The sequence below is a fragment of the Phasianus colchicus genome, chromosome 6 (genome assembly GCF_987193195.1).
Source record: "Phasianus colchicus chromosome 6, bPhaCol1.hap1.1, whole genome shotgun sequence".
NCBI lineage: Eukaryota > Metazoa > Chordata > Aves > Galliformes > Phasianidae > Phasianus > Phasianus colchicus.
Window position 1 is genome coordinate 23,762,562 of NC_143441.1, and position 18,665 is coordinate 23,781,226.

At 37.1% G+C, this 18,665-nt stretch overlaps 1 protein-coding gene across 3 annotated transcripts in view; it reads left to right on the forward strand.

Moving 5' to 3' along the window:
- The window catches only part of MACC1 (MET transcriptional regulator MACC1), a 30,280-nt gene extending 12,150 nt beyond the window's left edge, over positions 1-18,130 (forward strand). Inside the window, exons 2-5 of one of the 3 annotated variants that reach the window (XM_031590034.2) lie at positions 6,353-6,467; positions 8,829-10,867; positions 12,533-12,721; positions 17,921-18,130. In XM_031590034.2, the coding sequence (XP_031445894.2) occupies positions 6,353-6,467; positions 8,829-10,867; positions 12,533-12,721; positions 17,921-18,130 (2,553 nt within the window). Of the gene's footprint in view, positions 1-6,352; positions 6,468-6,623; positions 6,740-8,828; positions 11,328-12,532; positions 12,722-17,920 lie in introns of those variants that run through there. The other 2 variants (XM_090142148.1, XM_090142147.1) reach the window with 2 other exon arrangements.
- Positions 18,131-18,665: the final 535 nt, after the last annotated feature.

An 18,665-nucleotide genomic window follows, 5' to 3' on the forward strand; every position in this document is an offset into this window, starting at 1 on the left:
GCTGATATAGGTGCTTAAAATCACTCGTTAATGTTGATTCTAATTATAAAGTTAAGAGCTTAGAAGCACTGTCAGTGAATGAAACAATGGCCTTTCTCTGCAGGTGGATTCCTTGGTGCTTTGACTTAGTGCCATGAAGAGAGCACAGCTTTTGAAGGATTTCACTTATCACACCACTGGACTAGATGAGACAATTAAATATTAAAAGTCAAGAGGGATTTTTACCCTGCCTGTGCTCAGCCATTCAATTAATTGCTTTTGAGAAACATGCAACTTGATGAAATGCACAAATGCTGGTTCCTAGTAAAAAACAAGTTCACTACTTTTCCTGAGTTGGATTTTCTGGAAATTGTTATCGTTACTTATGTTCTGGGTGGGTAGCAAATATGCTGTTTTCCATATGTAACTGTAAGAACGTCAAACATTTAGATGTTGCCAAAACCCAGTGTCTGGAATAGAGGAAGCCTCTCTCTTTTTTTTTTTTAATTTTATTTTATTTTTTTTATTTTTTTTGTCATGACTTTGTGACTCCAAGACATAGGCTTTTTTTTTTTTTTTAAAGTGTCCTTTACTATTCTGTCAGCCACGAGATTGTAAATCATTTGCTACTGTAAATGTTATTGCTGCTTCTTTTCCTCCCACCACTGCTTCCTGCCCTCAAACAGACCACAGCTTATATCTGTCCCTCTGCAAATTGCCTTTTGGCAAGAATAGGAAAAAGGCAGAGCCTTTTCCCTGGGAAAAGCATAATAAACACTATGCAGGAAAGCTGGAAGTGCTGTCCAAGCAGAGGCAGTGTATAGGTGCCTGAAGCCTCATAGACCCTCCACTGGCAGGTGAGGTGTTCAATTAAAGACCCAGTGTAACTTCTGCATGCGGCTTGGGTAGGAGAAAAAGTCTAATTAGCAGAAAAAGATGAAAGCAAGGGAAAAATGTTCAACATGTTTAATATTTTGGAGGTATCCTGTATTTACAAACTGATCATAACATAAAAGCTGTAGCTCACAAGGACATACATAGCTAGCAGAAGTTCTGGGGTTTCCAGTTGCTCTCATCCTTCTAGGTTATTAAAAATTACTGATGGTTTAATCTTAGGAAAAAATAGAAGAACAGGATAGTTAGCAAGGCTGTGGTTTACATGCAGAATTCTTTACATAGAAGTCCTACCTTTGCTGTGCAATATAGCTTATATTATGGTGGCACTGAAACACAAAAAAAGAAAAATGCATCATTTAGCAATGGAAATTTATAATCAGATTGCTAAATAAAAGATGCTCCTTTCAGAGGGTGTCCAACATCACTTTTGAAGGAATAACTCTTGGGATTACTGTCAGTAGTAACTTGTAAGCCCTATGAAGTATCTGGGAATGTTTTCATTGGACCTCCAATAGTGAAGAAACTGTGCTTCCACAGTATGTTTATCTAAACATGGCACACGAGAATCTGTTTTGCTTGTTTGCTTGCTTGTTTTTTAAAAAAAACCACTATTATTGTTTTAAGAGACTTTTGAGAAGAAGTAAATGCATTTTTAGAAAAATTAAGGAAATAAACTTGGGAAGTTCTCTGTTCAGAATAAAGATGTAATATTGCAATTTAATGGCACAAAGTTGGTAACTTTAATTTGTTAAGGATATCCTTACTTTCCATTTTCAGTTCTTTAAAAATTTATTTGGTAATACAGGTGGAAAGCAATGTCTCTATCTATATATATTTTTATTTTCTGATGCCAAAGAGAAACCATAACTTATTTCAACGTGGTAGCTGAAACAAAATAAACATCAAGATTTATCTAAGCATTCTTGAGGTTTCTGGAAAGCAATGTTCCCAAATGCAAGGTTTATAATAAAAAATAAAGGCTATTGCCCTTATGCTTACAACAAGCAATTTAGTAGTCTAGATGTGTGGAATAAAAGGAAGGGTGTTTGCTTTGTAAAGGCAGTGTAGGCACTTTTCGCTTGCATAGTATTCTCCAAACTGACTACAAAGCAGCAAGTTCTGGGTAGTGCAGAGCTAAGTGGAGGCTATAAAAAGCCCCTAGTGAAGTTGTGGAAATCTACTGAGAGGATGACCCACTTCAGGTCTTGCTCTTTGTTGCACTAAGGCTACTAGCTCTGCCCTTTAAAGCTAGCTTGGATTAAGTATTATGAGCAGCGATTATGTCAGTTACAAGCATTACCACACAAAGATCTGCAGAAACCTTAAAAACTGGATTCAGGCAGGACTGTGAATGCGTCTGCAAATCACATTATCATAAGTTTACAGAACTGAAAAGTAGGTACCAAGTGAGTCAACTATTTAAAAACAGAATAAGTTAGTAGATATATCAATTGAAAACATTTTCTTATCATTATAGGCAAAGTGATAGGATGATACTAAGGCACTAACATTGCTGCTGCCACGTATTGGTAAGGTAGGGAATATATGGTTGAGATCTTTAGTTTGAACATTAAAAGCCACTGCTTTCTCAGTACAAAATGAGATACAGATGCAATTCTTTAACTGTCTCACATATCCTAGGCTAAGACAGTAAGATGAAGACTGTATCACATCAACTGAAAACTTTGGTCATTGTCCTGTACTGCCATTAGCTACAGTACCATAGTTCAGCCTTGTGGACAAGAGATTGGTAGGCTCATATCCAATGACCTGTCTGCAGACCATGACTACCAAGGGACCATTGATGTAACTGATATTCAGCTGCAGACATGTTAATTTGCATAAAACAGGAGGTGTTTTAGATTTTGTGATAATGTATAGTACCTTCTGAAACCATCTCTCTCCTCTGTTTCGCTTTCTCTTTAGAAATCCTTTTCTTCTCTTCATTTGATCGAATTTAAACGATTCTGTGCACTTGATTAGGTCAGGAATATTGTATTTAACACTCTGACAAAAAGGCCTTGCACCATTTTCAGAATTGCACTTGTAAGTCTAATAATCTAGCCTCTGCAACTAGCAAGTCATCATCCCTCATGACAGCTGAATAGGCCTGAGGAATGTAGTACATCTCCATCACCTGCTTGTGTTGCTTGTCTTGTCTTTGCAAATGACAAAACTTCATCTTCTGGATGCAAAGGCCATGAATCATTGTGAATAGAGCCTGAATATCACTACACGTGCAAGGAATTTGTGGGGTGACGTTGCCACAGTAGAACTCTGCTGCTAACACAGACTCTTCTTGAAGGAGGCCAAACAGGGCTAAGGTTGAATGAAAGGCATATTGCTGGTGTCTCATTCTGGGATGCTGATACTTTAAAAACATAAAGGAATGTGTTCTGTCTTGTTTTTGAGGGCAGAGGCAGTGGGGAAGTGTTTGCTTTTGGGCTTGCTTTATTTTTTTCCTCACCACTATTTTAAGCACAGCAGGACATGTTTTCTTTGGTAGCGACTCTAGAGGAAGAAAAAAAAAATGCACTTGAATTTTAAAAGACCTGGAAGACATTTCCAGAGGCATTGCATGCAGCAAAAATGCTGTTTGCAGCAAATCTGTCTCCTGGCTTTTTTGAAAATTTCAGCTTTCTACCTGAGACTTTCCACTCCCTCTAATGTGTTTTCCTTCCCTTGTGACAGAGTGCCTACCAGGAGCACTGTGGCCCTGCTTTCCCTCCCCTATGGGCTGAGCAGGGCCCTCCAGGATGTAATAGCAGTCTGCACCCGACTAACTATTTCTTTCTCTCATAGGAAAAAGTGTCATGTCTCTCTACAGTCAGGTTTGCTCTCTGGTCACCATTGTAGATGATCTCTTTCCAACTTCTTTACTTCTTCATTTCCTGCTCACTTCACGCTGTGAGCTGACATACTATCAGTCAAATAATTCTCTGCACCATTAAGTACTTGTCAGGTTACATCTTTCTTACTCAGCAGCTACCACAGATGAAAAGCATAGCTTCTGTTCCTTTCCATATATAATCCCCTCTTTCTGCAGCAAAGGTTTTTCATAACTTTTCCCTTCGCTCCTGTTCAGGATGGTTTTTCATCCCATGTACACTGATCTCTCCTCTCATGCAGATGATTGTTCATTTGGATTGACTGAGGTACGTTTCTAATTAATAGGGCTGCCCTATCCAAATTTCTGTCAGGATGCTATTTTATCACAGAATTTTCATACAGAGAAGGGGAAGCATTGGGCTTTCTTATTTCAAGAGTTTGATACAGAGGCACTGGGAGTTTAAGCACTCCCAGCACTAAGGCTGAAACAGAGAAGAAATGGGATCCAGCCTTGCTGTCAGATCACATCACTGTGCTCAGGAAGGACAGCGCACAGTACCCTGTGGTATGTGTACAGCTTGTCCTTGGTATTTCCCACATCCCGTGGCATCCTGACCAAATGTGGTCAATGTTTGCAAACAGACATCTATGTTGTCCCCCTCCCTCCTTCTCTTTTTGGCTGGCCTGAAGATACACCTAAATAACAAGGGCTCCCTCATCATGAGAGAGAGGCCTTATTTTTGAGATTGCTTTTCCTTTTCAGTATCTGTCTCTACTGTCTTTGTGCCAGTATAGTGGTAAGGTTTTAACGAGTTCCCAGAGGAACCTTTTAGGAACTGGCTTATTCTTTCTGCAGAAGTTTGTAGTGTGTATAAGATTTCAATATGCAATCTTGTTCTCATGTCTCTGACAATATATACCCACTGTGTAAGAGATTTGTTTTTCTTTCTCTCTCTCTCTTCCCCTAAGAGTTCTTATTTTAGTCTTTCTGCAGCTACTTGCCCTATCTTGCTCTATCCTCAACTTACTGCATCCCCATTCAAAGAGCTACTGGAATACTTGTTCTTTTTATTAACTATTCAAAGAACTGTTCTTAGATTAATATGTCAATAAATCATCAGTCAGATTTCAGTGCTGACAATGCATACGCTGATGCTACAAGAAGTAGACTTTTTCTTTGTAAACTTACTGGGAATTTAAACTATGGATACCAAAATAATGTCTCTACAGTTGAGACTGGTGATTAAACATCCCAAATACCTGAAATGGAAATCTGAGATAAAAATCTGGCATACTTCTACAACATTTTCATTTTTTCAGCATTTCAAGATGCAGCAGCAATGAAAAACATTTACTTTGTAGGAAAGCAGATACATTATCAAAGATACTGCTCTTTATGGCAGATGGTGATAATTTTATACAGATATGGGATGTCAGCTGTTGGAATTACAGTGTCAGGGTGAAAGAGGCATTTTAGATTTGGTTTTGGTATGGCATTAATAGCAGAAGCTACAAACTATTAGTCTAGGAGGCAAGCTTCCACTGTTATCTGAAATCAGCCTTTCTAAAGCTGAAGGCTGAGATTTCTGGTAGCAGGAACCTTAAAGTGCTTGCAGTCCCATGACAGCAAAGCCACTGGCTAGCTGTCAGCCTTAGCCTGACATCAGCCTTCCATCCTGCCTGAGTGCAAATCACCATCTGATCAGATGGCCATTTGCTGAAGGTACCATTGTTATAAGAATAAAAGGTACCGAGTTACATCTGCAGTGGAAAAAAAAAATCACATCTTCAGCCATTGCACCGTGCACAATGGAAACAGTCATCCAGCTTCCAGCTTCTCATTCAGTAATTTTCTAGTATAAAGCATACTTCTTTTTTCCCGTAATTTACCTACTAGAACTGTAACTGATTTTTTTTTTTTTTTAATAACCACAGCAAAACCTTCCCCAAGGCATTTTTTTTCTTCTTTTTAATCACAATAAAAACAAGATCTGAGTTGGCTGCAGTTTCTGTTGAAGAAGTGGCAGAATGCAGTACGTTAGACTCCTGAACAAAGCTGACTGTTGTTGTATCCTGTGGATGGACCACAAAAAATCTGTGGTTTTCCCCTTCCCTTTCCCTCTTTTTATTTATTTATTTTTAAAATTCCGTGTGTCATAATGGTTTTACTAGCTGCCATCACTTACAACAATATAGGGCTGGAAATGTTCTATATTACTTGACAGAGGAATGAACAGACCTAGATCTTCTGCTTCAGTGTTTCTTGTCAAGTTTAACTGAAAATAGGAATTGAGATGTTTATTATTATTTTTATAAAGTTTTTATACAATACAATTTCCATTCATAATGGAAATTATTGTATAATTGGCTCAATTCTACTTGTAAGACATTTAACTGATTTGTTTGTTTTCCCAAAATGCTGGGGTGTTGCACTGTATTGCAGCTGTTACATTGGGTGCTTTTGCTGTAAATTAGACAGTAAGACTCACTCAGGACTGCAGTGCTCTTGGGCAAACTCCATAAATTAAACCATAATGTCACTTACAACGTTTTTTCGTTTATTCTATCACAGGAGCAAAACTCAACTATTCTTCAACAGTTTCCTCTTGCAGCTTGCTGATGTTTTACACATTTAACTGTTTCCTAGGAGGAAAATGCTTCCAGTAGTGGAACAGCCTCCCTCCATAACTCAGAGATCCCACGGAGCAGGTCGGAGGGCACTCTGATTGATGTGGATGACCGGATACCCTCAGCCACTTACAGTAAGCCTCTTCTGCTGTTTTCTGTATTAAGGCTTTCCACCTCAAGCCTGTATTTCTACAAAACTTTTGATAGTGTTAAGAGCTACAGCTACCTTGTAAATCCCTGTACAACAGTTGTCTTGTTTGTTTTTCTTGTATTGCTTGTGCTTTGCGCAGCTCAAACCATAATGGCTGTCCTTGGAGTGAGAGCGCAGGTGTTGTTTCGCTGTCCCCTAGGAGAAACTTGCCAGCAAAAGAGAAGTTCCCTGTCATGACAAATATGGTTCAGCCAGGTTAGGAGGAACCATTATCCTCATATGAATAAGTGCTATTTAGGGTGTGCTCTTAGGGATGGAGATGGGGGGAGAAGAGAGAAGTCTTAACCAAACTTCATTAATTTTGGGTTTCTTTAAAATACCAGAAATCTGAAAAGGGAATTTTGACATTAGCCCAGCTTAACAACTTGAGTTTTCGACTGTAGAAAACTTTGGATTGAATGTCATCTGCTAATTTGAGTTAAAACCACAATTACTTTAATCTCACTGTTATTTTAAACCAAAAGTTGAGGTAATGTTCCCCTCCACAGGGTAGACCTCTTTAACTTTTGTCCAATTACAGATGTGACTAATGGTGAGCTTCACGGTTGCTGTGGAAGCTGGGGGGTAGGAATGATTTCCTTGCTAACCTACTGCACTAACAAACTAACAAAATGAACTCTGTTAGAGCTTTCTGCTCAGACTTCTATGGAAACACACCTCTTAAGAAGATGGAGTCTGGGACATATATATATATTTAATATATATAAATTTATAGAATTTTACTTCAGATATTATTATTATTTTTTTAATATGACGTTTCTACTGTAATAGCATTGGAATGCAGGGAAAGCTTTTGGACACTGGACAGAAATGAAAGGCCAATTGGTGATTGAGCAGCCCAGCCCAGACTGGTGGCCTTATACTCGTTCCTGCTGGCAGCTCCTTTCAAAGAGTCTGGTTGAGACAATGCTTCCAGATGGGCAGCTAAGAACAGATAATTTCCATTTTGGTTCTTCTCATTTGGGATTTTACTGGAACTGTGGAAAAATTTTACTGTTCAGGCTTTTTGTCACAGTTGACGAAATATTGGAACTGAAAAGTACAAGTGTTTCAGTTCTTTTTTTGGCTGAGTGCACTGCCATTCCTGTGCTTCAGCAATAATTAATAACCTTGAAAACTTCTATGGGAAGTGTAATAATGAAGAATATAGACATGCTGAATTATTAGAAATGCTGAGTTTTACCTCTAAAATTAAAATCCCTGATAGGATTTTAAGCAAGTACAAAGAAAGGATGGTATAACCTCTGTATAGAATAGTGACAAACTATTAGTGACAGAAACCCTTAGTGAAAAAAGTCAGAGACTGTTGCAGGAAGTGTGAGTCAATCAACATATAAGCCATCTTTTGTGAACTGTTATTAATATAAAATATTAGGGCATTTTATGTTCACAGCAAATAGACAATAATGAGGAGTATTCTTATAAAAAACACATTTAAATATCTCTTATATATCCTTATTTGTCTATTTACATTTTATTTACTATTTATTTGTCTACTGAAGGTTGAACTAGATGATCTCAATGGTCTTTTCAAATCTTAATGATTCTAGGATTCTATTATTCTATTTAAATGCAATCTCAGAAAAACTATTTGCCACAAAATCATTTCTTTCTGAATTTCAAATTGTAAAAAAATCGTAAATTATACCAATGAATTTTTAAAAGAAAAGCTGGTAGAACAAATTCCACTCACACTGAGATAAATTGTAAGAATGCTGATATAAATTAAATACATGTGCTCTAACATGAAAAATAATCCATACTGTCCACAGTGTCTGAAAAATGAAACAGTGGTTGCTTAATTTTTGCATAGAGATATTCACAAAAGAAAGCAACCCATGGAATTTTGTAGGAAACCAAGGATTACTGAAATGTAGTGGCTTAAAAAAAAATTCTGTGAATTTTCTGTGAATTAAACCTTATGGGATCTTAGCATGATTGATACTAATTAACATTTCTTGGTGTTCACAGTAATCAGAACTTTGCAGAAGATTTTTAACATCCTTCAGTGCTGATTTGTTAGTATATTATTATTATTAATGAAAATTCTTAATGCTACTTAAAAGCATTGATAGTCAATATTGATACTCTTTAATGATCTGAAGTAAAAACATATGAATATATCCCTTGACAATTTGATCCATATGCATTTTAAGATGATAAAGTTAGTCACCTGTCAGTCATTTTAAGAGTGTTGGTTGGAAACTAATGGAATGTCTCAAATTTCTGTGATTTAGGAAATACTTGATGGTTATTATTATTTTTTTTTTCTTCTCTTAAACAGATGTCAATGAAAGCAAAATGGATTTGGATATTGAGTGGTCTGATCTGTTCAAACATACCTATACTGTTTCCAAGACTAACCCTTTCTGGAATGAACTGTCATCCTCCAATCCTTTTGTACATGACATAGCTGCTTCCAACAGAAATGAAAATAATAAATACTTCTCTATCTTGAAAGAAAAGTCCTATTTGTTCTCTAAAGTTTCTAGCGACAGGGATTCTTTGGCTTCCTCAGGAGATGAGCTAAATATTGACTGTCTTCTAAGAAAGAGCTCAACAAGAAGGTCTGGACGATCCAAGAGTGTCTCTGACTTCTTGGATATTATTGATAACCGAAGATTTAATCCTCATAAGCCAATACCTCAAAAAACTACAGTTTCTGACATGACATGCCTTCCAATTGACCGTGAAGCCTACAAAATGGCTTGGTTGAGTCACCGACAACTCACTCGGTCTTGCCTAGATTTAGAAGCCATGAGCCATAGTCCTGGATGGGCACAGACGCAAGCTACAGACATTCATGTGGTTTGTAAACTGAATCATGAAGGGGGTTCAGTACAGCTACCTGACTCTGATATCAATGTTCACGTCCCTGTGGGTCATGTATTACCTGGAGAATTCCAAGAAGTTGGTTTAAGGGCTATCCTTAACCCTCCATCGTCATTTAACAATGAGCTGTCTAGCACTGTAAGTCCTCTGATAGAACTTACATTGAGCAACCTCAACACGAAGGAAGCTATTTTCCTAGAGGTGAAAGTTGCAGCTAAAGTGAAGAATGATCCTCTCAGTCAAGTTATGAGTGATATTGTGTGTTTTTTTAGTCTCAATAAAGAAGGGCCTTTTAAGAAGCTAGAGAATTGCTACACTTATCAAGATACTATACAAGTGAAGCTATCAGACCTAAGTCACGTGATGTATGCAGTGATTGCAGTACAGGCAAACAAACTCCAGCCTCCAGCCACTAACGTTTGGGACTACATTCATAGAACTGTGTCAGTTGGAATTTATGGTCCCAAATATATTCATCCATCCTTTACAGCAGTTTTTGCAGTGTTTGGTCATAACTACATTCCAGGAAAACTTACTATTTGTGATATTAAAAAAGGAGGGAAAAATATGCCCCCTGTAGTGTTTCAGCTGTGGGGAAAACATACATTTCTGCTTGACAAGCCCCAAGATCTAAACATTTCTTTGGTATCCTGTGATCCAGATTATGAAGTGAAGATGGAAGACGAAGGCAAAGATATTAAAGAGGAGGAACTGAAAACTGGTGAAATGGTCCGCCAACAATTCCTGTTTTCCATGCTAGGATGTAGGGAGATGCATTTCTTTGTTTTTCTTGTTCAGATTAAAGTCTCAAAAAGTAGACAAATAACACAATTCCATGTTACGACCCCTGATCCAGCTCCAAAATTAAGTGGAATTATCAGTAGACCACAGCGCTTACAAAAACGCAAAGAAATCAAGTCTGCACCTTTGCTTTTAATACCGACAGTTAAATACCCAAAGTTTCAAGACAAAATTTTGAATGTTAATACTTATGGAGTAGCTTTGAAAACTGTGCTACGTCAAAATAAAATTGACTATTTGCTGGAATATTTTAAAGGAGACACAATAGCACTTCTTGGTGAAGATAAAGTAAAAGCCATTGGACAAGCTAAGATAAAAGAGTGGTATGTAGGAGTTCTCAGAAGAAAGATTGGTCTTGTACATTGTAAAAACATAAAAGTGATTTCCAAAGAGCAAGCTATGGACACAACTGACAGCGAACTGACAACCAGGAATCTTGTTGAACATATTACATTGCCATTTAAAAAACTGACTTATATCTACTCAGTAGTTTTATCTACAGTATCAGAGAGTGTTTACGATTGGAGAGCTTTGGCTGAGGTGCTAGGATATTCACATATATCTTTGGATGACTTTAATGAGTTACATGGTGATAAAGAATCAGACAGAGTTGCACATGTTGTAAAAAGGCTAAAGGAAGACTGCCATGCTAACAAAAAAAAAAGACTATTCCTTTATGAGCTCATTATTGTAAGTATTGCATGAACTAACTTGGTTGTTGCGAATGCATTGCCAAGAGGCTAGTCAGTAGTAACATGAACAAGAAAATGTTATCCTACACCTTCACAGGAACTTTTACAAACCTGAATATACTACTAATTTTTGCAGATAATTATAGATGGAAAACACATCCAGACTCTTATGAAAAATAATACTTTAATCCATTTATTTTAAATAGTGTTCTGTAAACATACCAGGAATCTTGCTCATGTAGTATGTGGACAGGCCATGGTTGGAGTAGTTTTGTCTTTTGTCATGGAAGTCACAAATCAATAGTAAATTATTTACCTAAGTAATTCAGAGTCCTAATTAGAAGCAATTAATAACCATACAGTGGGGGAACTGTTATAGCATTTCTGCCATAAGATGTATGTCTAAGATTGCATTATATTTAAAGCAAGGGAACTTGTGACCTACCTGTTTGTTGAAGACAAGATTTTCAGTCCACATTTGACAGTTTCAGTGTTGTATCTGCATAAGGACAACACTGAAAGTATTTTAGAATTTATTTTCTGTGGTAGCAACTTATATGAGGGCTGCTCTGAAAGTAATACCTCCTATTTTATTATGTTGGCCCATAAAGTCAGAAGATGATGTTGGTGGTATGGCACTAAAGGTTGAACTTTCCTGGCAATATTCCATTACTTTTTATTACCATGTGACAGATGGCAGCAGACAGTCCACTTTGCCAAAGTGTAAAGGGTTTTGGTCGGTACTGTATACTACTGTCTATTTCTCAGTAGTGTGACTTCAGAATATTATTCTAGTTGGGCACTAGTATGGGAGAATTTTGGATCCATAATATTTTTTTATTAGCTACACTAGCCAAGCATCTTACCTACCAGAATTTGTACTGTTTCAATGAGGATTTTTAATGAACATTTTCAACTAAAATATACAAGTAGCTGTTTTCAGGCAAAAAGCTTGCTATTGTATAAAAAATCAGTATCTGAACACCAAGGAACTTTTCTGGTTTTGGTTCTTGATATTGCACTGGCAAGCCGATATTTTCTATGGAACATCTTTCTGTTAAAAAAATTAATAACTGCCATCCATTTTCTCATTATTTCTTGAGGAAAAAATAAGAAATGAGAATGCAGCCTTTCAGGACTTTGCTCCTGGAAACATGTTAATTCATTTGCTCTTGAAAGATCATTTGGCATGGGGAAGTGAAGACTTTCATTTTCACATTTCTGTGTGATGATTGGCAAATTTTCCATTATATGAGAGGAATAAATCAAAGGGTGCTGGCCTGTGTAGTCTGTGTTCTGGAAAAGCAGTAGACTAATGACCACATCTTAGTGCAACAGTACTTCAATTTCAGTTTTAAGTTCCATGTCATATTCTAAGATAATTTGATGGCCCCAATATTTTTGTTATAGAAAAATATTTTTCCTTCAGGATCCCTTAGCTGGGCAATATCCACGTGACACCAGAACACTGAAGCAGCTGAATGCCAGCCTAATTTTTTCTTAGGCTTGTGGGGAGCTTTCCTATGAAATTATTGGCAATGCATTTTTATTGAAAAAATATTTGTCAGCTTAAAAATGTGGACTAGTGCTTTGAAGACAAATGATACTGATGTTGGTAGGAAGTTCCTTTGTGAAGGGACATTAATGAAAATGATTGTTGCAGGCGCTTTTGAAAATAGATTGCCAGGGATTAGTGGCCCGTCTTACCCAGGACACCATCATTTTGACATCGGCTGTGAAGCTTGGCAAATACTGGCGGGAGCTCGCAGAGAAGCTAGCCCGGCTCACGAAGCAGCAAATAGAGGCTTATGAGGTACCCCATCAAGGGAAAAGTGGAGCAGTGGCTCTGGAGGTAAAGTTCTGGGTAATGCAATGTGCACACTTGCTCTTTTTCAGGGACCTTTCTTCTTCCTTGCAGTGTGTATTTTTTTCCTTTTATAGTTACTGCCTCTGTATTTAGTTGTAATCTCTTCAAAGGACAAGAAATTCTCATCAAGTTTTGCTTACAATTATTTAGATTTTTCTTTGAGACCGGTTGTAGTGTTGTGCCAAATTAATTTGCTGCGGAGATGCTGGTATCTCTCTATCTCGAGTTTCAAATCTTTACTTTCCATCCCAAGAGTCACTTTCTGTCCCTTATTGACCTGCCATCTCATTTTTAGTCTTGCACACTCCTCTGTCTTTCTCTTTCCCAGCTGCTGTCATTTCAGTTGCAGTAAGGAAGACCATCCAGTCCTTGCAGGGAGCCCCTTCAAATCACCTTCAGTACAGCTTTTTGTTCTCTCCGCTGAGAACAAGCTTAACTCTACTATTAACACTTCCCTCTTCTTTGTCTGTGTCAAATTTGTCACCATCAAACTCAGACAAGGCAATCTCTGACACCAGTTTCACCTCTGTCCTTTTATATGAATATGGCAAACCCCGTTTTAATTGGATGGTTTGCCATGTAGCTCATAATATTTGCCCTTTGTTGTGAAAGCACTCTGGTTAAATAGAAGTGTGACTTCTAAATAAAAGTCAAGTTGTCCTCTCAGATGTATTTTAGTGTGTATACAGTCAAGAGGCAATTTAGGCACCTAAGTATATCTCTAGTGCTATTTGAAGATGCTCAGAGATATTCACAGCATCCATGCAATGTGACAGATATGTCATAAGACTTAGGTTGGGCTCATGCCAACACCTTTGAGTTGAGGGCCAGCCTGTATTCCTGACACACCTTAGCCTGGGCAGCTAACTTTCTTCCTACATTTCTCTACTTTCTATATCCACTGTATCCCACAGAGTTATGTGCCGACAACTGATAGTTCTCAGACTGGGTTTAACATTGAACATTCTCTTATGTATATAACTGAATGTTGCTCAATGTGACTTTTCTGTTTGGGCTTTTGCATTCAGGATTGACTCTCCATTTGCGTGTAATATTCTTTGATTATTGCAGATAATGCACATCATCCAATCTGAATCCCTTTTCTGTCACATCTTGGTACCTAACAAATTGCTTCTATTTGCCATTCACACCTTCACAGCAGCTCAAGATATTCTTTCTTCCTTTTTCTTTCCCTGTAGCTGATTCTTCCTGATTCCTGTTGAGCATATTTTCCTTTCTACAGTCTAAATCCATTGAATCTTTAATCTTAGTCTTATCTGTTTTGTGATTACTGTCAAGAGATTTCTGCTCTGATCATGAACCACTGATTCTTACTCACTCTGAATGCCTTGCTCCAGCTCCAGACCCATATTTGACTCAGATTCCATACATTCACATACAGTGTTCTGCCTTTACTGCAAAATTCTATCATTTCTACTCGAAAACATTTCCTGCTCCTCTAATCTTGCTTTTCTCTTTGAGCTATTTCAAGGCTTTGCTTTGTTTGGTTGTTCTGGATACATTACTTGTGCATGGATGCACATTTCTCCTTACATTTTTTGTTATTATGAAATTCTACCAGTTTGACTACTACTCTCTTTCCAGTGGAAAAAAAGTCACGTTGTTATCAGCTCTATTTTTGCACTAGTATATGAATGACTGTCACTTCCATTTTTAACTTTTGTAGTGCCTTGTCTAACTTCTTAGACTTTTGTTTTACTTGCTAAGCTTCCTTTGTTTGACAAAACCAGAGCTCTTTTGAGCAAGAATTGTAGAGCTTATTATACCTGAGCAATGTGTGTCTCCACTGGCCTCCTTTCTTAGTTACCAGACAGTAGAACCAACATAATCTTAAGACACTTTCTTTCATCACAATGTGTACAATGTATACACACACACACATATATACGATATTTAATTTGTTGTATACATATTTACTTTGCTTCAAATATATAGGCATTATATATCCATCTATGAACATTCCCACCTAATATAAATCATAGTAAAATAAACCACCTACAAGATTCTCCATCTTCCCATGACATCATCTTATGCCTGAAGATAGTACAGTCAAGTTCTATATATATCTATCATATAAAGCCAGTAACAGATCTCCTGAACTTCTCAGTGGTCTAGTGAATTGAACCTCTGCATTCTGAAAACAGTAATCTGCTTATAAAATTTCTTGTTTATGTTTAGTGGAAGTGCCTATGTGGGATGCAAAATGAATATAGCTAACACGGTGTATATTCATACCTGTATGGGAAAGACCCCATGATTTTTACCAGGTTAGTGTTAGTCTGATTATTTATTTCAGAACAGTTGCTGTTCGACATGTTTACTTAGAAGCTACAAAAGAAACACCATTAAAATAATCTTATCCTGGAGTTTACCAATTGAAATGTTTTTTTGTTGTTGTTGAAAGTAGTTGTTGGTATGTAAGTGAAAAATTACGAAAAATTGAAGGCGTAATGATTCTGACGGCCAGAAACTGCAGCATAGGAAGTTCTGCACAAATGTGCACAAGAACTTCTTTACGGTGAGGGTGATGGAGCACTGGAACAGGCTGCCCAGGGAGGTTGTGGAGTCTCCTTCTCTGGAGATATTCAAGACCTGCCTGGACACCTACCTGTGTGACCTGCTTTGGCAGGGGGGTTGGACTCGATGATCTCTGGAGGCCCCTTCCAACCTCTACGATTCTGTGATTCTGTGACTAATTACTGTTGTCTGAAAACATTAACCAATTCATTAATCAAAGACTATTCTTCATCAGAAGGACTGATTGGACAAAAAATGTTTCTATTTCTAATCAGAGTATTTTTCTTAGTGGGAGAAATCTTCTCTCAGATGATCACAAAGACAAATTGAGGTGCATACAATTGATGCCTTGCTTTTGAAGTGCTTTTCATCAGTAAATTCCAAATCACTTTATGGGGAATGTAGGTATCATTATTATCTACTCAGCAGAGGTAGTGGGAGCAGAGGGAAAACCCAGGCACGTAGCTGAGATGTGATTTGCCCAGCATACTGCAGTGATTTAATAGTTTACCTTAAAAATCTGCTTTGTTGAAATTCAGCAGTGTCAAACCTGATTTAGTTCAGCTTGTTGCATTAGAGTGTGTGATTGTGGAGAAGGACTTACCTCAGAAGCCAGGTCTGCAGTATTAGTTAGGTGTGATGAATATGTGGGTTACTGCCTTGTTGCATTACTGATGACCAGTTCATAAAGTTTTTGATTGTCTACATTTTTCTTTTGTCCTGGGGAAAAAAAAAAAAAAATCAGTTGAGAAAAGCACAGTTTGTATTTTAGGCAATTCTCTGATTGTGCAGTGTCAGACTGACCTTCAATGTAAGTCAAAGCATAGCATCTTTTAATACTCCCTGTCTTTTTGAATACTAGTAAGGATCACCAGAGAAAGGTGTCCCATAATCTTTCAAACAGTCTGGTCCAGCAGGCTATAAGAAAAGAAAGCAGGAGACAGAGAAAAGACATAGCCAGCAGTAGCATATCAGGAAATCCCAGTTTTCTTGTTGGCTATGTTGCTTATCAAGCTAGAAGTAAGAATAAAGAAACTTAAGAAGTTTAAATGACAAACTTCACCCAAAGCACTGACACTTTCTTATGGCTTACACCAAAGGCAGAAATCAAACTAATCAGCCTGTGAGGTATACTACCAGGGAGATTAATTGTATGGATTTTTGCATTTAAGGAGGAGAAAAGCAGTAGAAGATGAGGGAGATGTTGACAGAAACTACAGTAGAGTTAATATTTGAGTAAGTTAGGAGTTCTTAGCCCAAATACGGAGGAAAGTTCAGAACCACAGGCAAAGGAATTTCCTCCAGCTACTTGTTTTCTCAAATGATCAAATAAATAGAGCTCAAAGTAAGGAAGTGGAGCTTTACATTGTCTATTGCAGATTCATAGGACAGGATATTGAAGAAATAACCAATTTCCTTCTGAATTATCCTTCAGAAACATGGCAATTGTCTCACCATTAAAAAAGGGAAAAAGATTTAAAAAATCCTTTTAGAAGTAAGTGACTTCTGATCACTTCTGTTTGTTTATATACATGTGTACACATCAGTTCATGTGCTCTTATTACTGTGCATAAGTTGTATTGCTCTCAAAACACCATAGGACAGTACATTTAGGAAAGTGAAGGGTTTATTTGTGGCTCTGTGTATCATCCATATAACTGATAATTAAATTGCTCTTTTCTTGCCAATGAGAAAAAGGGAACTAGTTGTCTAAGTTAAATTTTCAAAAGCAGCAGATGGGAAGAAAAGCTTTCTGTTTGTAAACAAGAGCAAATTTACTCTGTACATCAGCACTTTGAAAGATGCAAATCGAACTTGGTATCTGAATCATGCTTCCATATCTGCATTAATGCCACAAGGTAAATGACAAATTACAGCTGGGGAAGATCTACTCCATATGCGTTAGGCATAAAATAATTAAACATATATTGTAATTTGCAATAAGGAGCACTGGTAACTTGTTTTTTCTTATATATATATATGTTAAATTTTTATTATTTCCTTTATTTTTTGAAGGATAGTTTTTAAAATAGCATGCCCTAATTTTAAGAAGTTAATTATAAAAACTTTTGATTTTCCTGCTCTTTGAGCAGTTTTATTTGTTTGTCTGCTTCTGTTTTGTTTTGCTCCATTAGTAGGCAAATCTTTCTGTTGATGTCACGTGAAAATATTTTAGTGTAGATAAGAACTATGTTTAAATGTTCCAGACTTCATAGGGGGACAGTGGAATCTTCAACCACCAAAAGCACAACTCAAACTCTAAATGGGGTAACTGTTGTTAGATGATTATGTTTCAAAAATAATCAAGGGGAAAAGCATTTTCCTTCGACCCTTGTGCCTTCAGTTTTACTTTCAGACACTTTGTGATAGTTATATGAATGAAAACTTTATCTTTTTCTTATTATTCCTCTAAGTATTCTAGAATTTCATATCAATGAAGTACATAAGGTTCCTGGATTTTTTAATGAATATGCCTTATATAATAAAGCATGTCAGTGTAGCTAGGGATCAAATAATTATTTTTCTTCTTTCTCTTTTCTCTGACTGTTGCAAAGATTTTGCTTTTTTTTTTTTTTTTTTTTTTTTTTTCCTGCAATAGTTCAATTTCTGCAATTAAGATTTCTCATAATTTTCCCTTATTTGCAGATGATGTGGAAACCTGCATATGACTTTCTCTACACATGGGCTGCCCATTATGGAGACAGCTACAGGGATGTCTTACAAGATCTGCAATCAGCCTTGGATAAAATGAAAAATCCAGTAACAAAACAGTGGCGAGAGTTAACTGGAGTGTTGATTCTTGTGAACTGCATGGAAGTTTTGAGAGCAAGTGCTTTCTCCAGAATGGAGGAATAAAACTAGACTATCAAGACACATTTTTGGAAAATCTAGAAACTGTACTGTTATCTGTATTTCGACAGTGCTTGCAGAGCAGGGCTAAATGCTGCTGGTGTTGAGTCTAGCCCCATGGTTCTCAGCTGTAGCCATTCAAAATTGCCAGGCCTTACTCATAGCTACTGAGAAGTAAGAAAAGGGTGAGATCAAAAATGACTTGAATACTACAGGCTTTCTACAGGGAGCTATTTCTGATTGCACTTATATATAGGTGGGAATTAGTTCTAGAAACAGAGCCATGTATGGATGAGTGCAGCCCATGGGGCAAAATGTTTACATTGTTTTCACTGGGGCATTAAAATCTAAATATTTAAAACAATTTAATAGCTGTCCCAAATCTTCAACTCTAAGAGAATATGTACAGGATAACCTAGAAAAACTAGGATTCTTTGTCCTAAACTGGGACAAAATTAATCTTCTTCCAAAAGAGTAATTCAGCAGTTATTTACACTTGGAAGCAAAGGCTTGTGCAGTGCATTCCTTCCAAAACAGCTTT